This window comes from Oncorhynchus mykiss, chromosome 2 (assembly GCF_013265735.2).
Source record: "Oncorhynchus mykiss isolate Arlee chromosome 2, USDA_OmykA_1.1, whole genome shotgun sequence".
Taxonomy (NCBI): Eukaryota; Metazoa; Chordata; class Actinopteri; order Salmoniformes; family Salmonidae; genus Oncorhynchus; species Oncorhynchus mykiss.
The window spans coordinates 92,508,907-92,531,090 of record NC_048566.1 but is presented as its reverse complement, the minus strand read 5'-3'; the positions used below and the strand labels follow the sequence as shown (position 1 = coordinate 92,531,090).

At 40.3% G+C, this 22,184-nt stretch overlaps 1 protein-coding gene across 1 annotated transcript in view; it reads right to left on the bottom strand.

The window, feature by feature from the left end:
• LOC110502389 (SH3 and multiple ankyrin repeat domains protein 2-like) overlaps positions 1-15,267 on the bottom strand; it is a 164,375-nt gene extending 149,108 nt beyond the window's left edge. Inside the window, exons 1-3 of the mRNA XM_036959148.1 lie at positions 15,053-15,267; positions 11,431-11,637; positions 8,750-8,821 (exon numbers count right to left, since the gene is read on the bottom strand). Coding sequence (XP_036815043.1) covers positions 8,750-8,821; positions 11,431-11,637; positions 15,053-15,238 — 465 coding nt within the window. The 5' untranslated portion in view covers positions 15,239-15,267. The remainder of the gene's footprint in view (positions 1-8,749; positions 8,822-11,430; positions 11,638-15,052) is intronic.
• Between the last annotated feature and the right edge of the window lie 6,917 nt (positions 15,268-22,184).

Below are 22,184 nucleotides of genomic sequence, written 5' to 3'. Positions count from 1 at the left end.
TCCCTGTATATAGCTCCACATTGATCTGGTACTGGTGCTCCCTGTATATAGCTCACATTGATCTGGAACTGGTACTCCCTGTATATAGCTCCACATTGATCTGGTACTGGTACTCCCTGTTTATAGCTCCACATTGATCTGGTACTGGTACTCCCTGTATATAGCAACACATTGATCTGGTACTCCCTGTATATAGCTCCACATTGATCTGGTACTAGTACTCCCTGTATATAGCACCACATTGATCTGGTACTTCCTGTATATAGCTCCACATTGATCTGGAACTGGTACTCCCTGTATATAGCTCCACATTGATCTGGTACTGGTACTCCCTGTATATAGCTCCACATTGATCTGGTACTGGTACTCTCTGTATATAGCTCCACATTGATCTGGTACTGGTACTCCCTGTATATAGCTCCACATTGATCTGGTACTCCCTGTATATAGCTCCACATTGATCTGGTACTGGTACTCCCCGTATATAGCTCCACATTCATCTGGTACTCCCTGTATATAGCTCCACATTGATCTGGTACTGGTACTCCCTGTATATAGCTCCACATTGATCTGGTACTGGTACTCCCTGTATATAGCACCACATTGATCTGGTACTCCCTGTATATAGCACCACATTGATCTGGTACTCCCTTTATATAGCACCACATTGATCTGGTACTGGTACTCCCTGTATATAGCTCCACATTGATCTGGTACTGGTACTCCCTGTATATAGCTCCACATTGATCTGGTACTGGTACTCCCTGTATATAGCTCCACATTGATCTGGTACTCCCTGTATATAGCACCACATTGATCTGGTACTGGTACTCCCTGTATATAGCACCACATTGATATGGTACTCCCTGTATATAGCTCCACATTGATCTGGTACTGGTACTCCCTGTATATAGCTCACATTGATCTGGAACTGGTACTCCCTGTATATAGCTCCACATTGATCTGGTACTCCCTGTATATAGCACCACATTGATCTGGTACTGGTACTCCCTGTATATAGCACCACATTGATATGGTACTCCCTGTATATAGCTCCACATTGATCTGGTACTCCCTGTATATAGCCCCACATTGATCTGGTACTGGTACTCCCTGTATATAGCCCCACATTGATCTGGTACTGGTGCTCCCTGTATATAGCTCACATTGATCTGGAACTGGTACTCCCTGTATATAGCTCCACATTGATCTGGTACTGGTACTCCCTGTTTATAGCTCCACATTGATCTGGTACTGGTACTCCCTGTATATAGCAACACATTGATCTGGTACTCCCTGTATATAGCTCCACATTGATCTGGTACTAGTACTCCCTGTATATAGCACCACATTGATCTGGTACTTCCTGTATATAGCTCCACATTGATCTGGAACTGGTACTCCCTGTATATAGCTCCACATTGATCTGGTACTGGTACTCCCTGTATATAGCTCCACATTGATCTGGTACTGGTACTCCCTGTATATAGCTCCACATTGATCTGGTACTGGTACTCCCTGTATATAGCTCCACATTGATCTGGTACTCCCTGTATATAGCTCCACATTGATCTGGTACTCCCTGTATATAGCTCCACATTGATATGGTACTGGTACTCCCCGTATATAGCTCCACATTGATCTGGTACTCCCTGTATATAGCTCCACATTGATCTGGTACTGGTACTCCCTGTATATAGCTCCACATTGATCTGGTACTGGTACTCCCTGTATATAGCACCACATTGATCTGGTACTCCCTGTATATAGCACCACATTGATCTGGTACTCCCTTTATATAGCACCACATTGATCTGGTACTGGTACTCCCTGTATATAGCTCCACATTGATCTGGTACTCCCTGTATATAGCACCACATTGATCTGGTACTCCCTTTATATAGCACCACATTGATCTGGAACTGGTACTCCCTGTATATAGCTCCACATTGATCTGGTACTGGTACTCCCTGTTTATAGCTCCACATTGATCTGGTACTGGTACTCCCTGTATATAGCAACACATTGATCTGGTACTCCCTGTATATAGCTCCACATTGATCTGGTACTAGTACTCCCTGTATATAGCACCACATTGATCTGGTACTTCCTGTATATAGCTCCACATTGATCTGGAACTGGTACTCCCTGTATATAGCTCCACATTGATCTGGTACTGGTACTCCCTGTATATAGCTCCACATTGATCTGGTACTGGTACTCCCTGTATATAGCTCCACATTGATCTGGTACTGGTACTCCCTGTATATAGCTCCACATTGATCTGGTACTCCCTGTATATAGCTCCACATTGATCTGGTACTCCCTGTATATAGCTCCACATTGATCTGGTACTGGTACTCCCCGTATATAGCTCCACATTGATCTGGTACTCCCTGTATATAGCTCCACATTGATCTGGTACTGGTACTCCCTGTATATAGCTCCACATTGATCTGGTACTGGTACTCCCTGTATATAGCACCACATTGATCTGGTACTCCCTGTATATAGCACCACATTGATCTGGTACTCCCTTTATATAGCACCACATTGATCTGGTACTGGTACTCCCTGTATATAGCTCCACATTGATCTGGTACTGGTACTCCCTGTATATAGCTCCACATTGATCTGGTACTGGTACTCCCTGTATATAGCTCCACCTTTATCTGGTACTGGTACTCCCTGTATATAGCTCCACATTGATCTGGTACTGGTACTCCCTGTATATAGCTCCACATTGATCTGGTACTTCCTGTATATAGCTCCACATTGATCTGGAACTGGTACTCCCTGTATATAGCTCCACATTGATCTGGTACTGGTACTCCCTGTATATAGCTCCACATTGATCTGGTACTGGTACTCCCTGTATATAGCTCCACATTGATCTGGTACTGGTACTCCCTGTATATAGCTCCACATTGATCTGGTACTCCCTGTATATAGCTCCACATTGATCTGGTACTCCCTGTATATAGCTCCACATTGATCTGGTACTGGTACTCCCCGTATATAGCTCCACATTGATCTGGTACTCCCTGTATATAGCTCCACATTGATCTGGTACTGGTACTCCCTGTATATAGCTCCACATTGATCTGGTACTGGTACTCCCTGTATATAGCACCACATTGATCTGGTACTCCCTGTATATAGCACCACATTGATCTGGTACTCCCTTTATATAGCACCACATTGATCTGGTACTGGTACTCCCTGTATATAGCTCCACATTGATCTGGTACTGGTACTCCCTGTATATAGCTCCACATTGATCTGGTACTGGTACTCCCTGTATATAGCTCCACCTTTATCTGGTACTGGTACTCCCTGTATATAGCTCCACATTGATCTGGTACTCCCTGTATATAGCTCCACATTGATCTGGTACTGGTACTCCCTGTATATAGCTCCAGATTGATCTGGTACTGGTACTCCCTGTATAAAGCACCACATTGATCTGGTACTCCCTGTATATAGCACCACATTGATCTGGTACTCCCTGTATATAGCTCCACATTGATCTGGTACTCCCTGTATATAGCTCCACATTGATCTGGTACTCCCTGTATATAGCTCCACATTGATCTGGTACTCCCTGTATATAGCTCCACATTGATCTGGTACTCCCTGTGTATAGCTCCACATTGATCTGGTACTCCCTGTATATAGCTCCACATTGATCTGGTACTCCCTGTATATAGCTCCACATTGATCTGGTACTCCCTGTATATAGCTCCACATTGATCTGGTACTCCCTGTATATAGCTCCACATTGATCTGGTACTGGTACTCCCTGTATATAGCTCCAATTTGATCTGGTACTGGTACTCCCTGTATATAGCTCCACATTGATCTGGTACTCCCTGTATATAGCTCCACATTGATCTGGTACTCCCTGTATATAGCTCAACATTGATCTGGTACTCCCTGTATATAGCTCCACATTGATCTGGTACTGGTACTCCCTGTATATAGCTCTACATTGATCTTGTACTCCCTGTATATAGCTCCACATTGATCTGGTGCTCCCTGTATATAGCTCCAAGTTTATCTGGTACTCCCTGTATATAGCTCTACATTGATCTGGTACTCCCTGTATATAGCTCTACACTGATCTGGTACTCCCTGTATATAGCTCCACATTGATCTGGTACTCCCTGTATATAGCTCCACATTGATCTGGTATTCCCTGTATATAGCTCCACATTGATCTGGTACTCCCTGTATATAGCTCAACATTGATCTGGTACTCCCTGTATATAGCTCCACATTGATCTGGTACTCCCTGTATATAGCTCCACATTGATCTGGTACTCCCTGTATATAGCACCACATTGATCTGGTACTCCCTGTATATAGCTCCACATTGATTTGGTACTGGTGCTCCCTGTATATAGCTCCACATTGATCTGGTACTGGTACTCCCTGTATATAGCACCACATTGATCTGGTACTCCCTGTATATAGCACCACATTGATCTGGTACTCCCTGTATATAGCTCCACATTGATGTGGTACTCCCTGTATATAGCTCCACATTGATCTGGTACTCCCTGTATATAGCTCCACATTGATTTGGTACTCCCTGTATATAGCTCCACATTGATCTGGTACTCCCTGTATATAGCTCCACATTGATCTGGTACTGGTACTCCCTGTATATAGCACCACATTGATCTGGTACTCCCTGTATATAGCACCACATTGATCTGGTACTCACTGTATATAGCTCCACATTGATCTGGTACTCCCTGTATATAGCTCCACATTGATCTGGTACTCCCTGTATATAGCTCCACATTGATCTGGTACTCCCTGTATATACAGTGCCTTGCGAAAGTATTCGGCCCCCTTGAACTTTGCAACCTTTTGCCACATTTCAGGCTTCAAACATAAAGATATAAAACTGTATTTTTTGTGAAGAATCAACAACAAGTGGGACACAATCATGAAGTGGAACGACATTTAGCTCCACATTGATTTGGTACTCCCTGTATATAGCTCCACATTGATCTGGTACTCCCTGTATATAGCTCCACATTGATCTGGTACTGGTACTCCCTGTATATAGCACCACATTGATCTGGTACTCCCTGTATATAGCACCACATTGATCTGGTACTCCCTGTATATAGCTCCACATTGATCTGGTACTCCCTGTATATAGCTCCACATTGATCTGGTACTCCCTGTATATAGCTCCACATTGATTTGGTACTCCCTGTATATAGCTCCACATTGATCTGGTACTCCCTGTATATAGCTCCACATTGATCTGGTACTCCCTGTATATAGCTCCACATTGATCTGGTACTCCCTGTATATACAGTGCCTTGCGAAAGTATTCGGCCCCCTTGAACTTTGCAACCTTTTGCCACAGTTCAGGCTTCAAACATAAAGATATAAAACTGTATTTTTTGTGAAGTATCAACAACAAGTGGGACACAATGAAGTGGAACGACATTTATTGGATATTTCAAACTTTTTTAACAAATCAAAAACTGAAAAATTGGGCGTGCAAAATTATTCAGCCCCCTTAAGTTAATACTTTGTAGCGCCACCTTTTGCTGCGATTACAGCTGTAAGTCGCTTGGGGGTATGTCTCTATCAGTTTTGCACATCGAGAGACTGAAATGTTTTCCCATTCCTCCTTGCAAAACAGCTCGAGCTCAGCGAGGTTGGATGGAGAGCATTTGTGAACAGCAGTTTTCAGTTCTTTCCACAGATTCTCGATTGGATTCAGGTCTGGACTTTGACTTGGCCATTCTAACACCTGGATATGTTTATTTTTGAACCATTCCATTGTAGATTTTGCTTTATGTTTTGGATCATTGTCTTGTTGGAAGACAAATCTCCGTCCCAGTCTCAGGTCTTTTGCACACTCCATCAGGTTTTCTTCCAGAATGGTCCTGTATTTGGCTCCATCCATCGTCCCATCAATTTTAACCATTTCCCTGTCCCTGCTGAAGAAAAGCAGGCCCAAACCATGATGCTGCCACCACCATGTTTGACAGTGGGGATGGTGTGTTCAGGGTGATGAGCTGTGTTACTTTTACGCCAAACATAACGTTTTGCATTGTTGCCAAAAAGTTCAATTTTGGTTTCATCTGACCAGAGCACCTTCTTCCACATGTTTGGTGTGTCTCCCAGGTGGCTTGTGGCAAACTTTAAACGACACTTTTTATGGATATCTTTAAGAAATGGCTTTCTTCTTGCCACTCTTCCATAAAGGCCAGATTTGTGCTATATACGACTGATTGTTGTCCTATGGACAGAGTCTCCCACCTCAGCTGTAGATCTCTGCAGTTCATCCAGAGTGATCATGGGCCTCTTGGCTGCATCACTGATTAGTCTTCTCCTTGTATGAGCTGAAAGTTTAGAGGGACGGCCAGGTCTTGGTAGATTTGCAGTGGTCTGATACTCCTTCCATTTCAATATTATCGCTTGCACAGTGCTCCTTGGGATGTTTAAAGCTTGGGAAATCTTTTTGTATCCAAATCCGGCTTTAAACTTCTTCACAACAGTATCTCGGACCTGCCTGGTGTGTTCCTTGTTCTTCATGATGCTCTCTGCGCTTTTAACGGACCTCTGAGACTATCACAGTGCAGGTGCATTTATACGGAGACTTGATTACACACAGGTGGATTGTATTTATCATCATTAGTCATTTAGGTTCAACATTGGATCATTCAGAGATCCTCACTGAACTTCTCGAGAGAATTTGCTGCACTGAAAGTAAAGGGGCTGAATAATTTTGCACGCCCAATTTTTCAGTTTTTGATTTGTTAAAAAAGTTTGAAATATCCAATAAATGTCGTTCCACTTCATGATTGTGTCCCACTTGTTGTTGATTCTTCACAAAAAAATACAGTTTTATATCTTTATGTTTGAAGCCTGAAATGTGGCAAAAGGTCGCAAAGTTCAAGGGGGCCGAATACTTTCGCAAGGCACTGTAGCTCCACATTGATCTGGTACTCCCTGTATATAGCTCCACATTGATCTGGTACTCCCTGTATATAGCTCTACATTGATCTGGTACTCCCTGTATATAGCTCCACATTGATCTGGTACTCCCTGTATATAGCTCCACGTTGATCTGGTACTGGTACTCCCTGTATATAGCTCTACATTGATCTGGTACTCCCTGTATATAGCTCTACATTGATCTGGTACTCCCTGTATTTAGCTTCACATTGATCTGGTACTCCCTGTATATAGCTCCACATTGATCTGGTACTCCCTGTATATAGCTCCACTTTGATCTGGTACTCCCTGTATATAGCTCCACATTGATCTGGTACTGGTACTCCCTGTATATAGCTCCACATTGATCTGGTACTGGTACTCCCTGTATATAGCTCCACATTGATCTGGTAGTCCCTGTATATAGCTCCACATTGATCTGGTACTCCCTGTATATAGCTCTACATTGATCTGGTACTGGTACTCCCTGTATATAGCTCCATTCTTGTGTATTTGATTTTATTCCTCTTCTGTTATTATGTTATTTATATGTTTTAACTCTGCATTGTTGGTTAAGGGCTCGTATGCAAGTATTTCATGGTAAAGTCTACAGCAGTTGTATTCGGGCGGATGGACAAAAAACATTGATTTGATATGAGGTTAGTACAGTATGATTGTCACGTGATGGTTCCTCAGGTCTCTCCACTGCTGTTCCTCTCATGGTGCTTTCCCAAGGACTGATCCAGGGACACATGCTGCTTTCGAGGCCACTTATAAATAGTTAAGAGAGCAGGTCCCAGAGCTGAGCTGAGCTGAACAGCGGCAGGCAGTGGGGGAGAGAGGCTTGTCTGCAGCCTTCAGGCAGGACAGACACACTGCAGGGGGACTTACGCCAGCCAGTGCACATACCTTATAAGCAGTTACACTTTGAACTCCAACACACACACACCACACACACAGGCTTGCATGCATAATTTGTAATTTCATCATTTCATCATTGTTCCTCCAAAATAAGCTGGTTGAATAACAGAATAAGTGGTACTTCTCTCTCCCTCGCTCTCTCTCCTGCACACACACACACACACACATACACACACACACACACACACACACACACACACACACACACACACACACACACACACACACACACACACACACACACACACACACACACACACACACACACACACACAGTGAACTTGAAAGACCAGGTAAAACAGAGTGAAGGGATTTCGATGGGTAAATGATTTAGTATGGCATTCCTGTTTGATCCAGAAGGAGGACATTGATGGGAATTGTCCTGGACTCAGCTGTCTGTCTGGCTCAATCAAATACTGAATCATGTTAAATACGTACCTGCTGAATAGTGAGCCCATGGAAATTCTACACTTCAATAATTCACACTTTATATTCAGCTTGTAGATTAATAGGGCATTAATTCTATCAGCATTACAGGGAGAAGACTTGAAATGTTCTTTCACTCATAATATAATGAATATATCAAAGACAAGTTCCCTTAATAATATATTTTTCCACACGACTGCAATAACTCTACTGGCCTTGACATTTCCTTTTCACATTGACCTTTTCAACATGGTTACAGAAATGGCGGATACAGGGTATAACTGTCCAAGGTATACTTTTCACCCGTTCCAATACAAGAACTTACACCAGCCGTTGATATTCACATTCATTTAAATGAATATAATGAATCTATTGTACAACCTGAAAGAAGCGAAAAATAAATATAAAGGACTTCATTTATTTTTCTCACCTGCGTGTGGATTTTGGCGATCTGCTTCTCATTCACATTGGGCTGTTGATAGACCCGGCTCTTGTAACGGAACTGCAAATGGAAGAAGAAAAGTTACTTCAACACTTTACTTAAAGCCCAAAAATGATAATACATTATGATGTAGTGTAAGACTTGTCATGACTTCTGTCACGACGTAGCCCTTTTGGGTGTATATCGTGGCTCCCCCCTCTCTCACTTTCTCTCCCACATCAGGTTTTACAACGGTCATAAATTCCTGGTAGAAACTCTCAGTATGGCGGGAGAGAGCCTATGGAGAACAAAGGCATTCTCCTTGCCAAAACTCCTAATCCCCAAAATGGGAGACTTAAACAACATTTATATTTTTGAGAACGTGGGAATGGTCCGTGGACACTTAAGGGACAGTCATGTCGAGTGTGTTTCATTTGGTGATGTCATGAAGGACAGGAAACACACATTACTGTGTATTTGGTTGTGTACACTTCTCAATTAGGAGGTTTAAATCTAAATAGTGTGGAATGTACGTACAACTCTACCAAAGGACAAGACCAGAGAGAACGTGGAGATCATTCCCACGTTGAAATGGCAAAGACATCTACAAACTAAAGAACAATTATTCAGACTACAGCTGTTTAAATACTTTAGTCTTGTAAACGCATCCGATCTAAGAACATTTCCATCCAGCAGACAGACCGGCAATCGCTGAAAGGGACAACAAAGGCAGACACTCGTAAATATGTTAATTGCAATTTCTTTTCGAATGAGCGGTTGTTCATGTTCAAAGCATTAGCAATTTCTATGAGTGTAGTAATCCTCTGTGAGTTTCCCGCTCTTGGTCCCCACCCCTTTCCTTTGTCTACCAAGCCATCATATCGGTTTCGTCCGCTAGGGAATTTTTCTTTGTATCATGTAGTAACCAATGTATGAACTATTTGTGTGTGTTTATGTAATTTTGTGATTGATTAAGTTAGTAAATAAATAAATAAGCCGATTTGCATATCGCTGATTCATGATTCTATGCTAGGGTTCGTGTAGATATCCAAGGGTTTGCGACATTCAGTAATGAGACTGATGAGGTCAAATTCATTAATAAGCGACTGTTTTGAGTTATATTCGGGAAATTGAAACTCTATAAACAACATGTTCCCGTGGTGCCCCGACTTCCTAGTTAATTAAAGTTACATGATTAGTTTAATCGCGTAATTAAATTACACATAGAGAATTGATTTGATAATATACAGTCTTCACATTTAATGATAGTCAACGACACGGCACTTCTAGTCATCTCCCAATGATCCTGATTAAACAACCAGTCACTATCATACCCATCTGGCAGCACTGCTAATGATGATCTATTTTTTAATACTAAGTAAGGTGTACCACTACCAGAGAAGATCACCCAGGCAGCCAGTAATTAAAACTTCAGTCAAGTACTAGCGATACCAGGGGACCCCCCTGACTGAGGAGATATAGAACAAAGAACAGAGCCAGGGAGAGCCAAGAGGGAGTTTCCAGCTATGCTGCCTCATCACAATTCAGCTGAGCTGTTTGGAAAACAAAGACTTATTATAGTGATGCAGTCCCTTGATCATTCATTAAGTGGCTGAATTCTTCCAGATGAAATTCTTTGATAATGATCAAACAGGAGAAGTGCTTCTGTAGGATGGGGTGGGCTACAACAGCCCAGGGTGGTATACAACAGCCCAGGGTGGTATACAACAGCCCAGGGTGGTATACAGCACCCCTGGGTGGGCTACAGCAACAATAAATGTAATTCAACCCCAGAAAACACACCCACTGGTTGGCCAACAGGATTGACAAGGGAGTTTTTGTTCAATACATTTTCTGTTTATTTATCTATAGTAATCCCTTTAAATATGTATTTGGACAGTGAAGCTAAGAATTTTTATTTTAGGTCACATTACTATCAATACTAGGATTACTATTACTAGGATTACTATTGCAACAACACATCATCAGTAGGGTAAAACTAACCTTTCTCACAACGGTCTAAACCCAGCTCACGTTCCCTATTAGTCGGTGAACAATCCAACGCTTGGTGAATTCTGCTTAACAATGATAGGAAGAGCCGACATCGAAGGATCAAAAAGCCCAGGGTGTTATACAGCAGCCCTGGGTGGTATACAGCACCCCTGGGTGGACTACAACAGCATGTCCAGTGCTGTGTTAGGACTGGACCCCAGGGATTGAACAGAGCTTAAGAAATGAAGTAGACAGGGGCTGCACACACAATCCACAGCAACGTCGTGCTGGCCTAATAAGGTATGTTCTGGAACAATCAGTAACATATGTTTGACAATACAGGAGGACTGGACCTGCGTCATGGAGCAGTACTGAAGAAATGAAGTAGGGCATGCGATGCACAAACCATTGCTCCACCACATACTTTATAGGCTAGTATAACACTTTGAGCCAAGAATGCCTCTCTGAGACGTGACGAAGATCCACTCTTGGATCTGTGTTTTGTGGAGAAATCAGTGATTTGAGCATACAGACTTATGGAGCAGAACTGTTACTGCACCACCAAGGAACACTTTGCTGGTGGTGGGTGGGATAGTCTGAGGGTTAGGGTTAGGGTACGGTGGGTTAGGTCTAGGGTTAGGACTAAGGCTAGGGTTAGTGCTGGACCTGGTGGATGGAGAACTGAATGGTTCCTGTACCTCCAGAGTGGGGACCCCCTTCGTGTTGGTGGGAGTAGGGTAGTCTTTAAGGGCACACTCCTCATCCAGGAAGCCGGACTCTCGGCCCTCCACAGCAGGCTGGAAGAGGCCGTAGTTCAGCACGTCCCTCAAAGTCTGGGTCAGTGTACACAGGATCTGCTGCTTAGCAACCCACACCGTGGCCTCGGGCTTAAACCTCATACACTTCTGCTCCAAAACACACACACAGCCAAAAATGACAAAACACACACACAGTCAGGGATAGCCAAAAATGACAAAATACACATACAATCAGGGATAGCCAAAAATGACAAAACACAAACACAATCAGGGATAGCCAAAAATGACAAAATACACATACAAAATACCATGAAGATGAATGTATCAAAAATAATAAAGTATTTAATTAAAATACATGCATTTTGTATTAAAATGTTAAATGATATTTGCAAGTAGACAGCCTGAATAGCAACAATGTTCCCAGTACCGGTTACAAAAATGACTGTAATATGTTGTTGTTTATCTACTTTAGTTGATATACTTTAGTCTGGATAAGAGTGTCTGCTAAATTATTCAAATGTAAATGTATATGTGAAAATTAACAAACCAAAATGAACTGCAAAGCACAATGGGTATTATTATTGGCCTTGTTTCAGGGCAGAGCTCATTAGAATAATACTCAGCATGCTTTGCAATTGTTAGTTTTTACACTTACATTTGACTAATTTAGCAGACATTCTTATCCAGAGCGACTTACAATTAGTGCATTCGTATCACAACCGTATCAAGTACATTATTTATCAACATTTTTACATATTTATTTATATTTTGTTCATTTAGCAGACGCTCTATCATGCCATAGTGCTATCAGACTTCTGATACCAATGCAGGGTGAAAGAGGGGCACAACATCTGAACTGCTATAAAACATTGAATGGAAAAGTATTTTGAAAACACAAATGACAGTATTTTGAAAATACAAAATACATTGGTATATAGTTCAACCCAGTGTAATTCAAATGACAAAATACTCAGAAGTAATTCAAATATGTATTTCAAATACATGTAACATAAATACTGCCCATCTCTGCACACAGTGGTGTCAGTTTTAAACCTCGTACATTTCTGTTGCAACACAAATACATAACATTCAGAGATTACACAAACATATCAAACCTGGAGTTTAAACATACACTTCTGCCCCAAAACAGTAGACAACACATTTAGTGTTGGGTTTAAAACAAACATTTCTGCTCCAAAACATTAGACGACACATTTAGTGTTGGGTTTAAAACAAACATTTCTGCTCCAAAACATTAGACGACACATTTAGTGTTGGGTTTAAAACAAACATTTCTGCTCCAAAACATTAGACGACACATTTAGCTTTGGGTTTAAACATTAATTTCTGCTCCAAAACAAACAAACACAAAACACACATGCAGATTTAACATTCTGGCAGCAGGTGCTAACAGATGGAGAAACAATAGCTCACGTCTCCTTGCCAAGCTACCAGTGTCTGTGAATAAATAGGCTTTTATTTACAGTAGAAAAGATCAGGAATCACAGCATAAAACAGCATGGAAATGTATCCTAGCAATATTCTGTTTCAGTAATTAGCTATGCCTTTCCTCTACAGAAGCAGGACATTTCATATTCATAAAGCTGTTTGGCAGAGGTGCCCGCTACACAGTATTGGTGGTGGAAAAAACAATAACTGGAATTAGTTCAATCAATTAGTAAGGATTATAGCAGAGCCTTACGCCTGTTATCCAGAAAATCATTTTTGTTATTGGTTTATTTGAGGGTGCATGTTCTTTTGTGATAAGGCATTTGAAAACAGCACCACTTCTCAACTAGAAAGTATGTATTTCTGTGGCAGAACAACCTCGCCACCGATTTCCAATAGCTGTTTTTTTCTCCCTCATTCACGTCTGTCAAACTGCTTGGCTGAGAACAGTGTGACATTTAGCTCATACAACATAGCTATTGTAGCTCACTCTTTCACATTGACTTTAATGCTGCTAGGCTGGGGCAAACATCCCACATATTCCACAATTGCTATGATCTATTTTTTTTTTTTTTACAGCTTTTTGCTTTACAGTCTTTCACATAAGCAACATGCAGTGACAAACTGCAGTAACAACTATGTCATAACTCCAACCAGCGCGCAGCACCCCAATTATTTTCAGTGCAGTAGAACTACTGGTTTTGGAGCCTAGAGTAAAGCAGTGGGTAAACTATGTTGTTGCTCAGACTATTGTACTTGTCTTTTCATCTACTCTCACTAGCACTGATTCTGCAGATAGCAGCTATTTTAGCTGAATGCACTGAGTGTATGTCGTTCTAGATAAGAGCTTCTGCTAAATGACTAATATCTTTTAAAAAAGGTTCAGGGATGACCACACAGTTGAAAAGAGAAAGGTAGTTAGGGTTTGGCTTTAAGGTGGATTTAGATGCACTGTAAAAAAGGTTTTTATAAACTTTGAGTTGTTTCAACTAATTATTATTAAGTAACTGGTTCCACAGCCTCAACATAGGCAAAAATTCAGTCAAGTTAAAATGATGTTTTTGCTCAAATTGTCTCATAAATTAATCCACCTAAAAAAGGTTATTGAACTAGTTAAGAGTGCTTTTTACATACAATGTTTTCAGCATACATATTTGACACACATTGCACATGCTCATTTATACAGTAATTCATATGTCCTCACCTGGGATTTGAACTGTTTCTTGGTTCACAGCATTCCAATCTTCCTGCTACACCACCATGTCTGTGTCAATGAATGATTTCACCTGTATTTCTACACTTTGGACTTCAAAGTAAATCTCAGCTCTGTTAAAAATACACTCAATAATAACTCTGTTGTAATGTTACTCCTTGATTACTACAATATAAAACATTGTTTTAAAAATACACTCAACAAAACAATGTTTTTTTTTTATCATAGTGATCAAGGAGTAACATTAAAACAGAGTTATATGCCCCACCAACAGACAACTATACAGAATTTGTTTTTTCTGAAACAAGTGAAACATATCAATTATGAGAGAATAGTAAGATGAACTGATAAGACAGACATAGTGGCATAGCAGGAACATCGGAATGCCATGAGACCAGGAGGTTGTGAGGACACGGTGAAAATTAATTACTGTGTAAATGCTCAACGTGTGTTAAATACGTCTTTTGGAAACATTGTATGTCAAAAACTGTGTGTGTAATAATAACTAACATAACTAGCATAACTAGTTCCACAGCTTTTGTTTAGGTAAGATGACCAAATAATAATTATGGTTGAATAAACATATGAGTTAAGCAAACACATCATTTAAAATTGACAGAATTTTTGCCTAAGTTTTCCCAATTTTATCTAAGTTTGGGCCAACTATATTTTATCTAATCTAATTTAATCTAATTATCTAATTTTATCTAAGTTTGGGCCAACTATATTTTTTTGGTTCAGGTAACATTCGGATCGAAAAGTTGAGTAAACAAAACAAAAGGCTATGGAACCAATTATTTAATAATAATTAGTTGAAACAATAAAATTATATTTTACAGTGTAGCTTACTCCTGCAGTATGATAAGAATACAGTGTACAACGAGATAAGTGTGTACTCACAGACTGCTGCAGGTCAGGGATGACCACACAGAATTCCAGTGACTCCCTACGGGCAGCCCTGTCCCTCTCTGCCCTCCTGTCTGTCCTCCTGCTAGCCCTTTCCCCTCCAGGTCCTCCATGGCCAGGCTCCTCCTTTGAGCTGTCTGTCTCAAAACCTCCAGAGCCGTCAGAGAAACTCTGGGCCATCTCCTCTTCACTGGATGTAGGACTCCGAGGCATGATACTCTACTGGAGAGAGAGAGGAGACAGCGTTATATACGTGTACTACTAAGACACACACAAGCTCTGAAAGTCAGGCCCTGGGGCATGCTGGACTCTACTGTGGCCTGACCAGGGGGAGAGGACACAGTGTTATCGGGCTTCATCATACAGTTAAGGTGTCCTCAGAACTCTGCTAGGCAAAGCGACCGTCTGTGCTCTCGTACACCCTAAAGACGTTCGTTGAAAAACGTGAAAAAAAGTGTTAATTTTACTGCTGTTTGTCCCGCTTGGCCAACCTAGCAACAACACAGACAGAAACACAAAATAGTCAAATAAATCAAGAAATCGGTCATACATTTTGACCTTTTTGCAGAGGAAGTCTTAGTTGTGCAATTTTTCATCTAGCTTAGATTATTGGTGCAGTATTTCTCGAGTGAAACTATTTGCGTGAAATCTAGTCGTCTCTCGTTGAATGACAACAAACACTTCATGTTCTCACTCGTACTAGGAGCACTGGCGTAGCACACACCTCCACAGCCCCCGTAGGGTGTGACTTGGGGTCACCCGGAGCTCGGGCCCCATAGATAGCATATGAACATGTTATAAGTCATGAAAAACATGTTTAGAATTACAGGAAATTAGCTTTAAAACTGCAACATTTTCTCTCAGCCTCATGCAGGAAATTAACTCAGGTATTCGTTAAAAGTTGGGACAATCCTTGTCCCGCAGAGAAACTTTATTTTTATAGTTGAAGAAGATTTTGTTGCATTATTTGAGCTTAAACTTTACATTGAGGGGAATTTTATTAAGTACACTTTCAATATTATTCATTTCAATGTCGGCTCTGTGCCTGGAAATTCCCTTGTCCGGAGCAAAGGATTCCAATTTCAAACTCTCCAAAAACTATTAAAAACAGCCAACATTGGATATTAACTGAAAAATTATATTATGTCATTTCTTGCAATTGTCCTCTGTGACTTTAAAGAATATTCTTCTCAAAACTGTGATTCCAAAAATATGTGTCTGGAGATCTGGACCCCTATCATGTAGTGTAGTGCAACAAGACCCCTCGTGGTCTGTAAAGTTCTCTACTTTGTTTTTTACTATGCAAATCAAATAAGAACAAAATCTTATTTACAATGACAGCCTAGGAACAGCTGGGTTAATTGTTTGCTCAGGGGCAGAACAACACATATTTACATTGTCAGCTCGGGGATTCAATCTAGCAACCTTTCGGTTACTGGCCCAACCCTTTAACCACTAGGCTACCTGCCACACTGAGAGATTCAAACAAACAATATTGGAATCACCATGGTCACAACCATAAACTGTCGACTACATCTCCCTGATATATTAAGATAGGATAAGAATTTTGACACCATTAAATTAGGTTTTAGAGTCATAAAGCAACTGAGGATAAACACAATTTCTACTGTTAGTAGTACCACTTGAATGAAGAAGAAAATCACATTTTTGTCAACTCCGTAAAACATAAATTCCGTCAGATCTTTGTCTAATGTCAACTGAACTCCATCAGAGTGCTAAAAAGTCTGATAGAACGGTTATGTTTTTGTTGGTCATTATGAAATGAATAATTGTCCATATTTTACAAATGTTTCTATTTTACTTTAATTTTAGAGGCAGAAATATGTCTGTTTTGAGTATCTATTGTCAACTCCATCAGTGGCTTGTCAACTCTGTGACTGATGGCTAGCCCCTTATCATGGATTCTTTATCAATATTCGAAGAAAACAATTTAATCACTGTTCTGCAACATATGTTTAAACAACTGAAGTATTTGCTGTGCAAGACCTAAAGGATAATGTATGTTTTATGTTTGATATTTTTTTTTTTTATAACAAATGCTAACTAAATTAGCCCTGGAGCATTTAATAGTGCTGCAAAAACCTAACTAAAATACGTTTGGAGATTTGTATTACATATTTACATAATCTAATATTAGAATTAAATATGTATTGGTAAACATGAATATAAACTGAACTTAATTAGCCGACGATCCCCTGATATACCTGACTAATATTGAAAATATTTTCAGAATACTTTCAACTGAGATTTAAAAGGTATTTGGAAGAAAAAAAAATGAATAATGGCAATAGGAAAATGATAAAACAATAACTCATGATCTACAGCAATCAACGGACCACAAAAATAGAAATACTTAAGTGACAACAAACAACAAATAAATTACGATAACTTTATCCCATTACTTAACAACATGAAAGCTGATCTAATTAAATGGAACAATCTTCCCATAAATCTTACAGGTAGAATAAACATCTTTAGAATAAAATGGCTCCCAAAGTTTTTAAATATTATTTCAATAATAGCACTTACCCCACCGAAGACATTCTTTAAAAAAGTATACTCGGCCATAACAGACTCTATATGGACAAATAAACTCATAGAATAAAAATGAAAGTTCTACATGTCTCTAAGTCTGAGGTTTAAACCTTCCAGACTTGGAATTGGATCAACTCGCCACCCAAGGCTTTTACTACAGACAGATAGTTAAATGCACTAAAGAGGAACAATGGGTACATATTGAAGATGCACATGCTCATCCCCAGAATATTTTTGTGTCTATTTTAAAAGGATAAAGCTAAGAACATTAACTTCACAGTTAAGAACATTATAACAATATGGAAGAAAATGAAACAGATTCTACAAGAACCAATATCACTCCCTCAAAACACCCCTATGGAACAATCCTTGGATAATCTTCCAGAATTCACAGATAATTGGCCCACATGGTAAACTAAAGGCGTAGTAACTGAAAATGACTTGGTAATAGGAAATACAATTATTTCCATGACAGAATTAAAATACAATTTTGGACTGACCAACATAGACATTTTCAAATACATATAACTTAAAAATGGTAAGATATACAAAACCTTGCAGAACGCATATTCAACTGACAATCACTTATACAGTTGAACTGGGAAGTTTACATACACTTAGGTTGGAGTCATTTAAACTTGTTTTTCAACCACTCCACAAATGTATTGTCAACAAACTATAGTTTTGGCAAGTCGGTTAGGACATTTACTTTGTGTATGAAACAAGTAATTTTTCCAACAATTGTTTACATACAGATTATTTCACTTATAATTCACTGTATCACAATTCCAGTGAGTCAGAAGTTTACATACACTAAGTTGACTGTGCCTTTAAACAGCTTGGAAAATTACAGAAAATTATGTCATGGCTTTAGAAGCTTCTGATAAGCTAATTGACATAATTTGAGTCAATTGGAGGTTTACATGGGGATGAATTGCAAGACCTACCTTTAAACTCAGGGCCTCTTTGCTTGACATCATGGGAAACTCAAAATATATATATATATTTTTTAGACTTCCAGAAGTCTGGTTGATCCTTGGGAGCAATTTCCAAACACCTGAAGGTACCACGTTCATCTGTACAAACAATAGTATGCAAGTATAAACACCATGGGACCACGCAGCCATCAAACTGCTCAGGAAGGAGATGCGTTCTGTCTCCTAGAGATGAATGTACTTTGGTGCGAAAAGTGCAAATTAATCCCAGAACAACAGCAAAGGACCATGTGGAGATGCCGGAGGAAACAGGTACAAAAGTATCTATATCCACAGTAAAACGAGTCCTATATGAACATAACCTGAAATGCCGCTCAACAAGGAAGAAGCCACTGCTCCAAAACCGCCATAAAAAAGCCAGACTACGGTTTGCAACTGCACATGGGGACAAAGCTCATACTTTTTGGAGAAATGTCCTCTGGTCTGATTAAACAAAAATAGAACTGTTTGGCCATAATGACCATCATTATGTTTGGAGGGAAAAGGGTAGGCTTAGAAGTAGAAGAAAACCATCCCTACAGTAAAGCACGGGGGTGGCAGCATCATGAGGTGCTTTGCTGCAGGAGGGACTGGTGCGCTTCACAAAATCGATGGCTTATGTGGAAGGAAAAGTATGTGGGCATATTGAAGTAATATCTCAAGACATCAGTCAGGAAGTTAAATCTTGGTCGCAATAGGTCTTCCAAATTGACAATGACCCCAAGCATACTTGTAAAGTTGTGGGAAAATGGCTTAAGGACAAAAAAGTCAAGGTATTGGAGTATCCATCACAAAGCCCTGACCTCAATAGAAAATGTTGTGGGCAGAACTGAAAAGGCGTGTGTGAGCAAGGAGGCCTACAAACCTGACTCAGTTACACCAGCTCTGTTAGGAGGAATGGGTCAAAATTCACCCAACTTATTGTGGGAAGCTTGTGGAAGGCTACCCGAAACATTTGACCCAAGTTAAACAATTTAAAGGCAATGATACCAAATACTAATTGGGTGTATGTAAACTTCTGACCCACTGGGAATGTAATGAAAGAAATAAAAGCTGAAATAAATCATTATCTCTACTATTATTCTGACATTTCACATTCTTAAAATAAAGTGGTGATCCTAACTAACCTAAGACAGGGAATTTGTACTAGGATTAAATGTCAGGAATTGTGAAAAACTGAGTTTAAATGTATTTGGCTAAGGTGTATGTAAACTTCCGACCTCAACTGTATATAGAACCATTTTACAGGGTTCTTTGGCACTGGTCTAAGGCACTGCTTCTCTGTTTCTAGAGGCGTCCCTACAGACACCCTGGTTCGAATACAGGCTGTGTTGCAACTGGTCATGATTGGGAGTCCCATAGGGTGGTGCACAATTGGCCCAGCATCGTCTGGGTTGGGCTGGTGTAGGCAGTCATTGTGAACAAAAAGGGGGGGATGCATAGTGACACGTATTAATTGTGGCTTCTACTATTAAATAGTAATATTTTGAGCTAAGAATATGATTTAATAAACAATAAAAAAATAGACAAACAAATTCCAGCATAGTTTTGAGAATTTATTTTATTTACATGTAAACATAGTTTGGAAAGATGCACTGGTGGCCGGGGAGGCATCTCTTTGCTTGAATGATGACCCATATCAACTCTGGCTGACTTCTTTACAATACAACAGAATATCCATTAGTTACAGTGAACCACAAAAATGTGTCTTCTGCTCTGTTCTCAACCACCCCAAAGAGCAGACCTCACACATACAGTTGATACAAGCACAGGTTTAAGCAGCAGCCTTGGATGGAGAGCATGCTGTGGGTTAAGGGCCTTGCTCAAGGATGTGAACCCAGCAGCCCTAAAGGTGTCAGGTCAATTCCGCCCATTTTTTGCCAGAACCCTGCCCAGGATTCTGAACCGGCCACCTTTAGGCCACAGGCCCAACCCCTGCCACAGGCCCAACCCCTGCCACAGGCCCAACCCCTGCCACAGGCCCAACCCTTGCCACAGGCCCAACCCCTGCCACAGGCCCAACCCCTGCCACAGGCCCAACCCTTGCCACAGGCCCAACCCCTGCCACAGGCCCAACCCCTGCCACAGGCCCAACCCCTGCCACAGGTCAAACTCTTTAGCTGCTGGGCTACCTGCTTGACATGTTTCAGAGAAGAAGCTGAAAAAGAGTGTTGTGGAAAAATTCTTACACAGGGACGGCTATACACAGACAATACACAGACACGTTATATTTGCATGATTTAGCATAATTAAATAATCATTACCGTTTTGTTTCATTCATGTGACCGACCAATACTGTTTCATTACATGTGACCAACCAACACCTCACGAGGCTTCTCCTCTCTAAGCTAAGACCTTGAAACTGAGATATAATTTGTTCGTTGTCAAAACAACGTCTGGGAGTACTGCCAAATTGCAGCTACTGATAAGTGAGGATTTGTACAGTCAGCCACTTGCATGAACACAGAAATTTGCTTATAAAACAGCACATAAATAGAACACAGAAATTAGTTATAAGAAAAGCACAATCATTAAAATTCACGTTACATTCCATCTTCTTATCACCATGTGTGATAATAATAATTACACATGTTATAGCAGTGAAGACAAAATGCTATGCAGACACATAATTATTATGATGCAGAAGAACAACTAACATGCAGTTGTTGTCAGCAGAAGCCAAAAGAGAGTTCCTCTGCCTCTGATAGTGCTACTTGCAAGTTGGTTCAAACACCATCCTCTTGATTAGTCATACTGGAATGGATTGAAAGTTGGTTTTTGAATCGCAGTTCAATTTTGAATTGACCAAAATGTTCTATATTGAACCCCATTTTTATCTAAGATGGTATGATTTTATTAAACACAGCATTTCCTCTTGCTTCTAGCTAGCATTTAGTTTGCAACAACACAGGTTTGTATGGACCTTGCTGTTGGCCACTCAGACCTTGGCAACAATGTTGCAAAATATAAATGTGATCTTCCCCTTGCCTATAGAGCTAACGGTGTGGACGTCAGCTAACCATTTTTCTGACCGGGCAAAATGATGCAGCAGCATCGTTAATATAGATAAAAATGTCAATGGAAAATGGCTAAAACAAACTAAAAGGGAACGTTAGCTGTCATTTCAGATTTCGAGGTGACTGAGTTAGCTTTGTTAGCTGGTGATTTCTAGAATCCTCCATTACACTCTGGGGTAGGGCTAGAACCCTCAAGGCTCTTTACCTTCACTGGGTATTTACTGTATATAGAACCTTTTTTAGTAAAGGTTCTATATACAGTAACCCCAAATAACAGTTTTTTTTCGAAGAGTGCAGTATACACAAATTCTACAGCACAAAGGCCTTGAGTGTAAAACAAACAATGACTCAATAATTCATGCCTTCTGGGAGTGGTATAAAGTCGAAACGCTATGGCTGGAGTTAGAAAAGCTGACTATCAGAAGTTTACCATGTAAATGTTCTTTTAATTCATCTATCTGCATATTTCAAGACATGAGGATGCAGTGAGATACCCGATGGGTTGGACCATTATTTTCTTGGACCATTATTCTACTGAAGAACTGGAAATCAAATGATGCTCCATCGTCAAGACGGTGA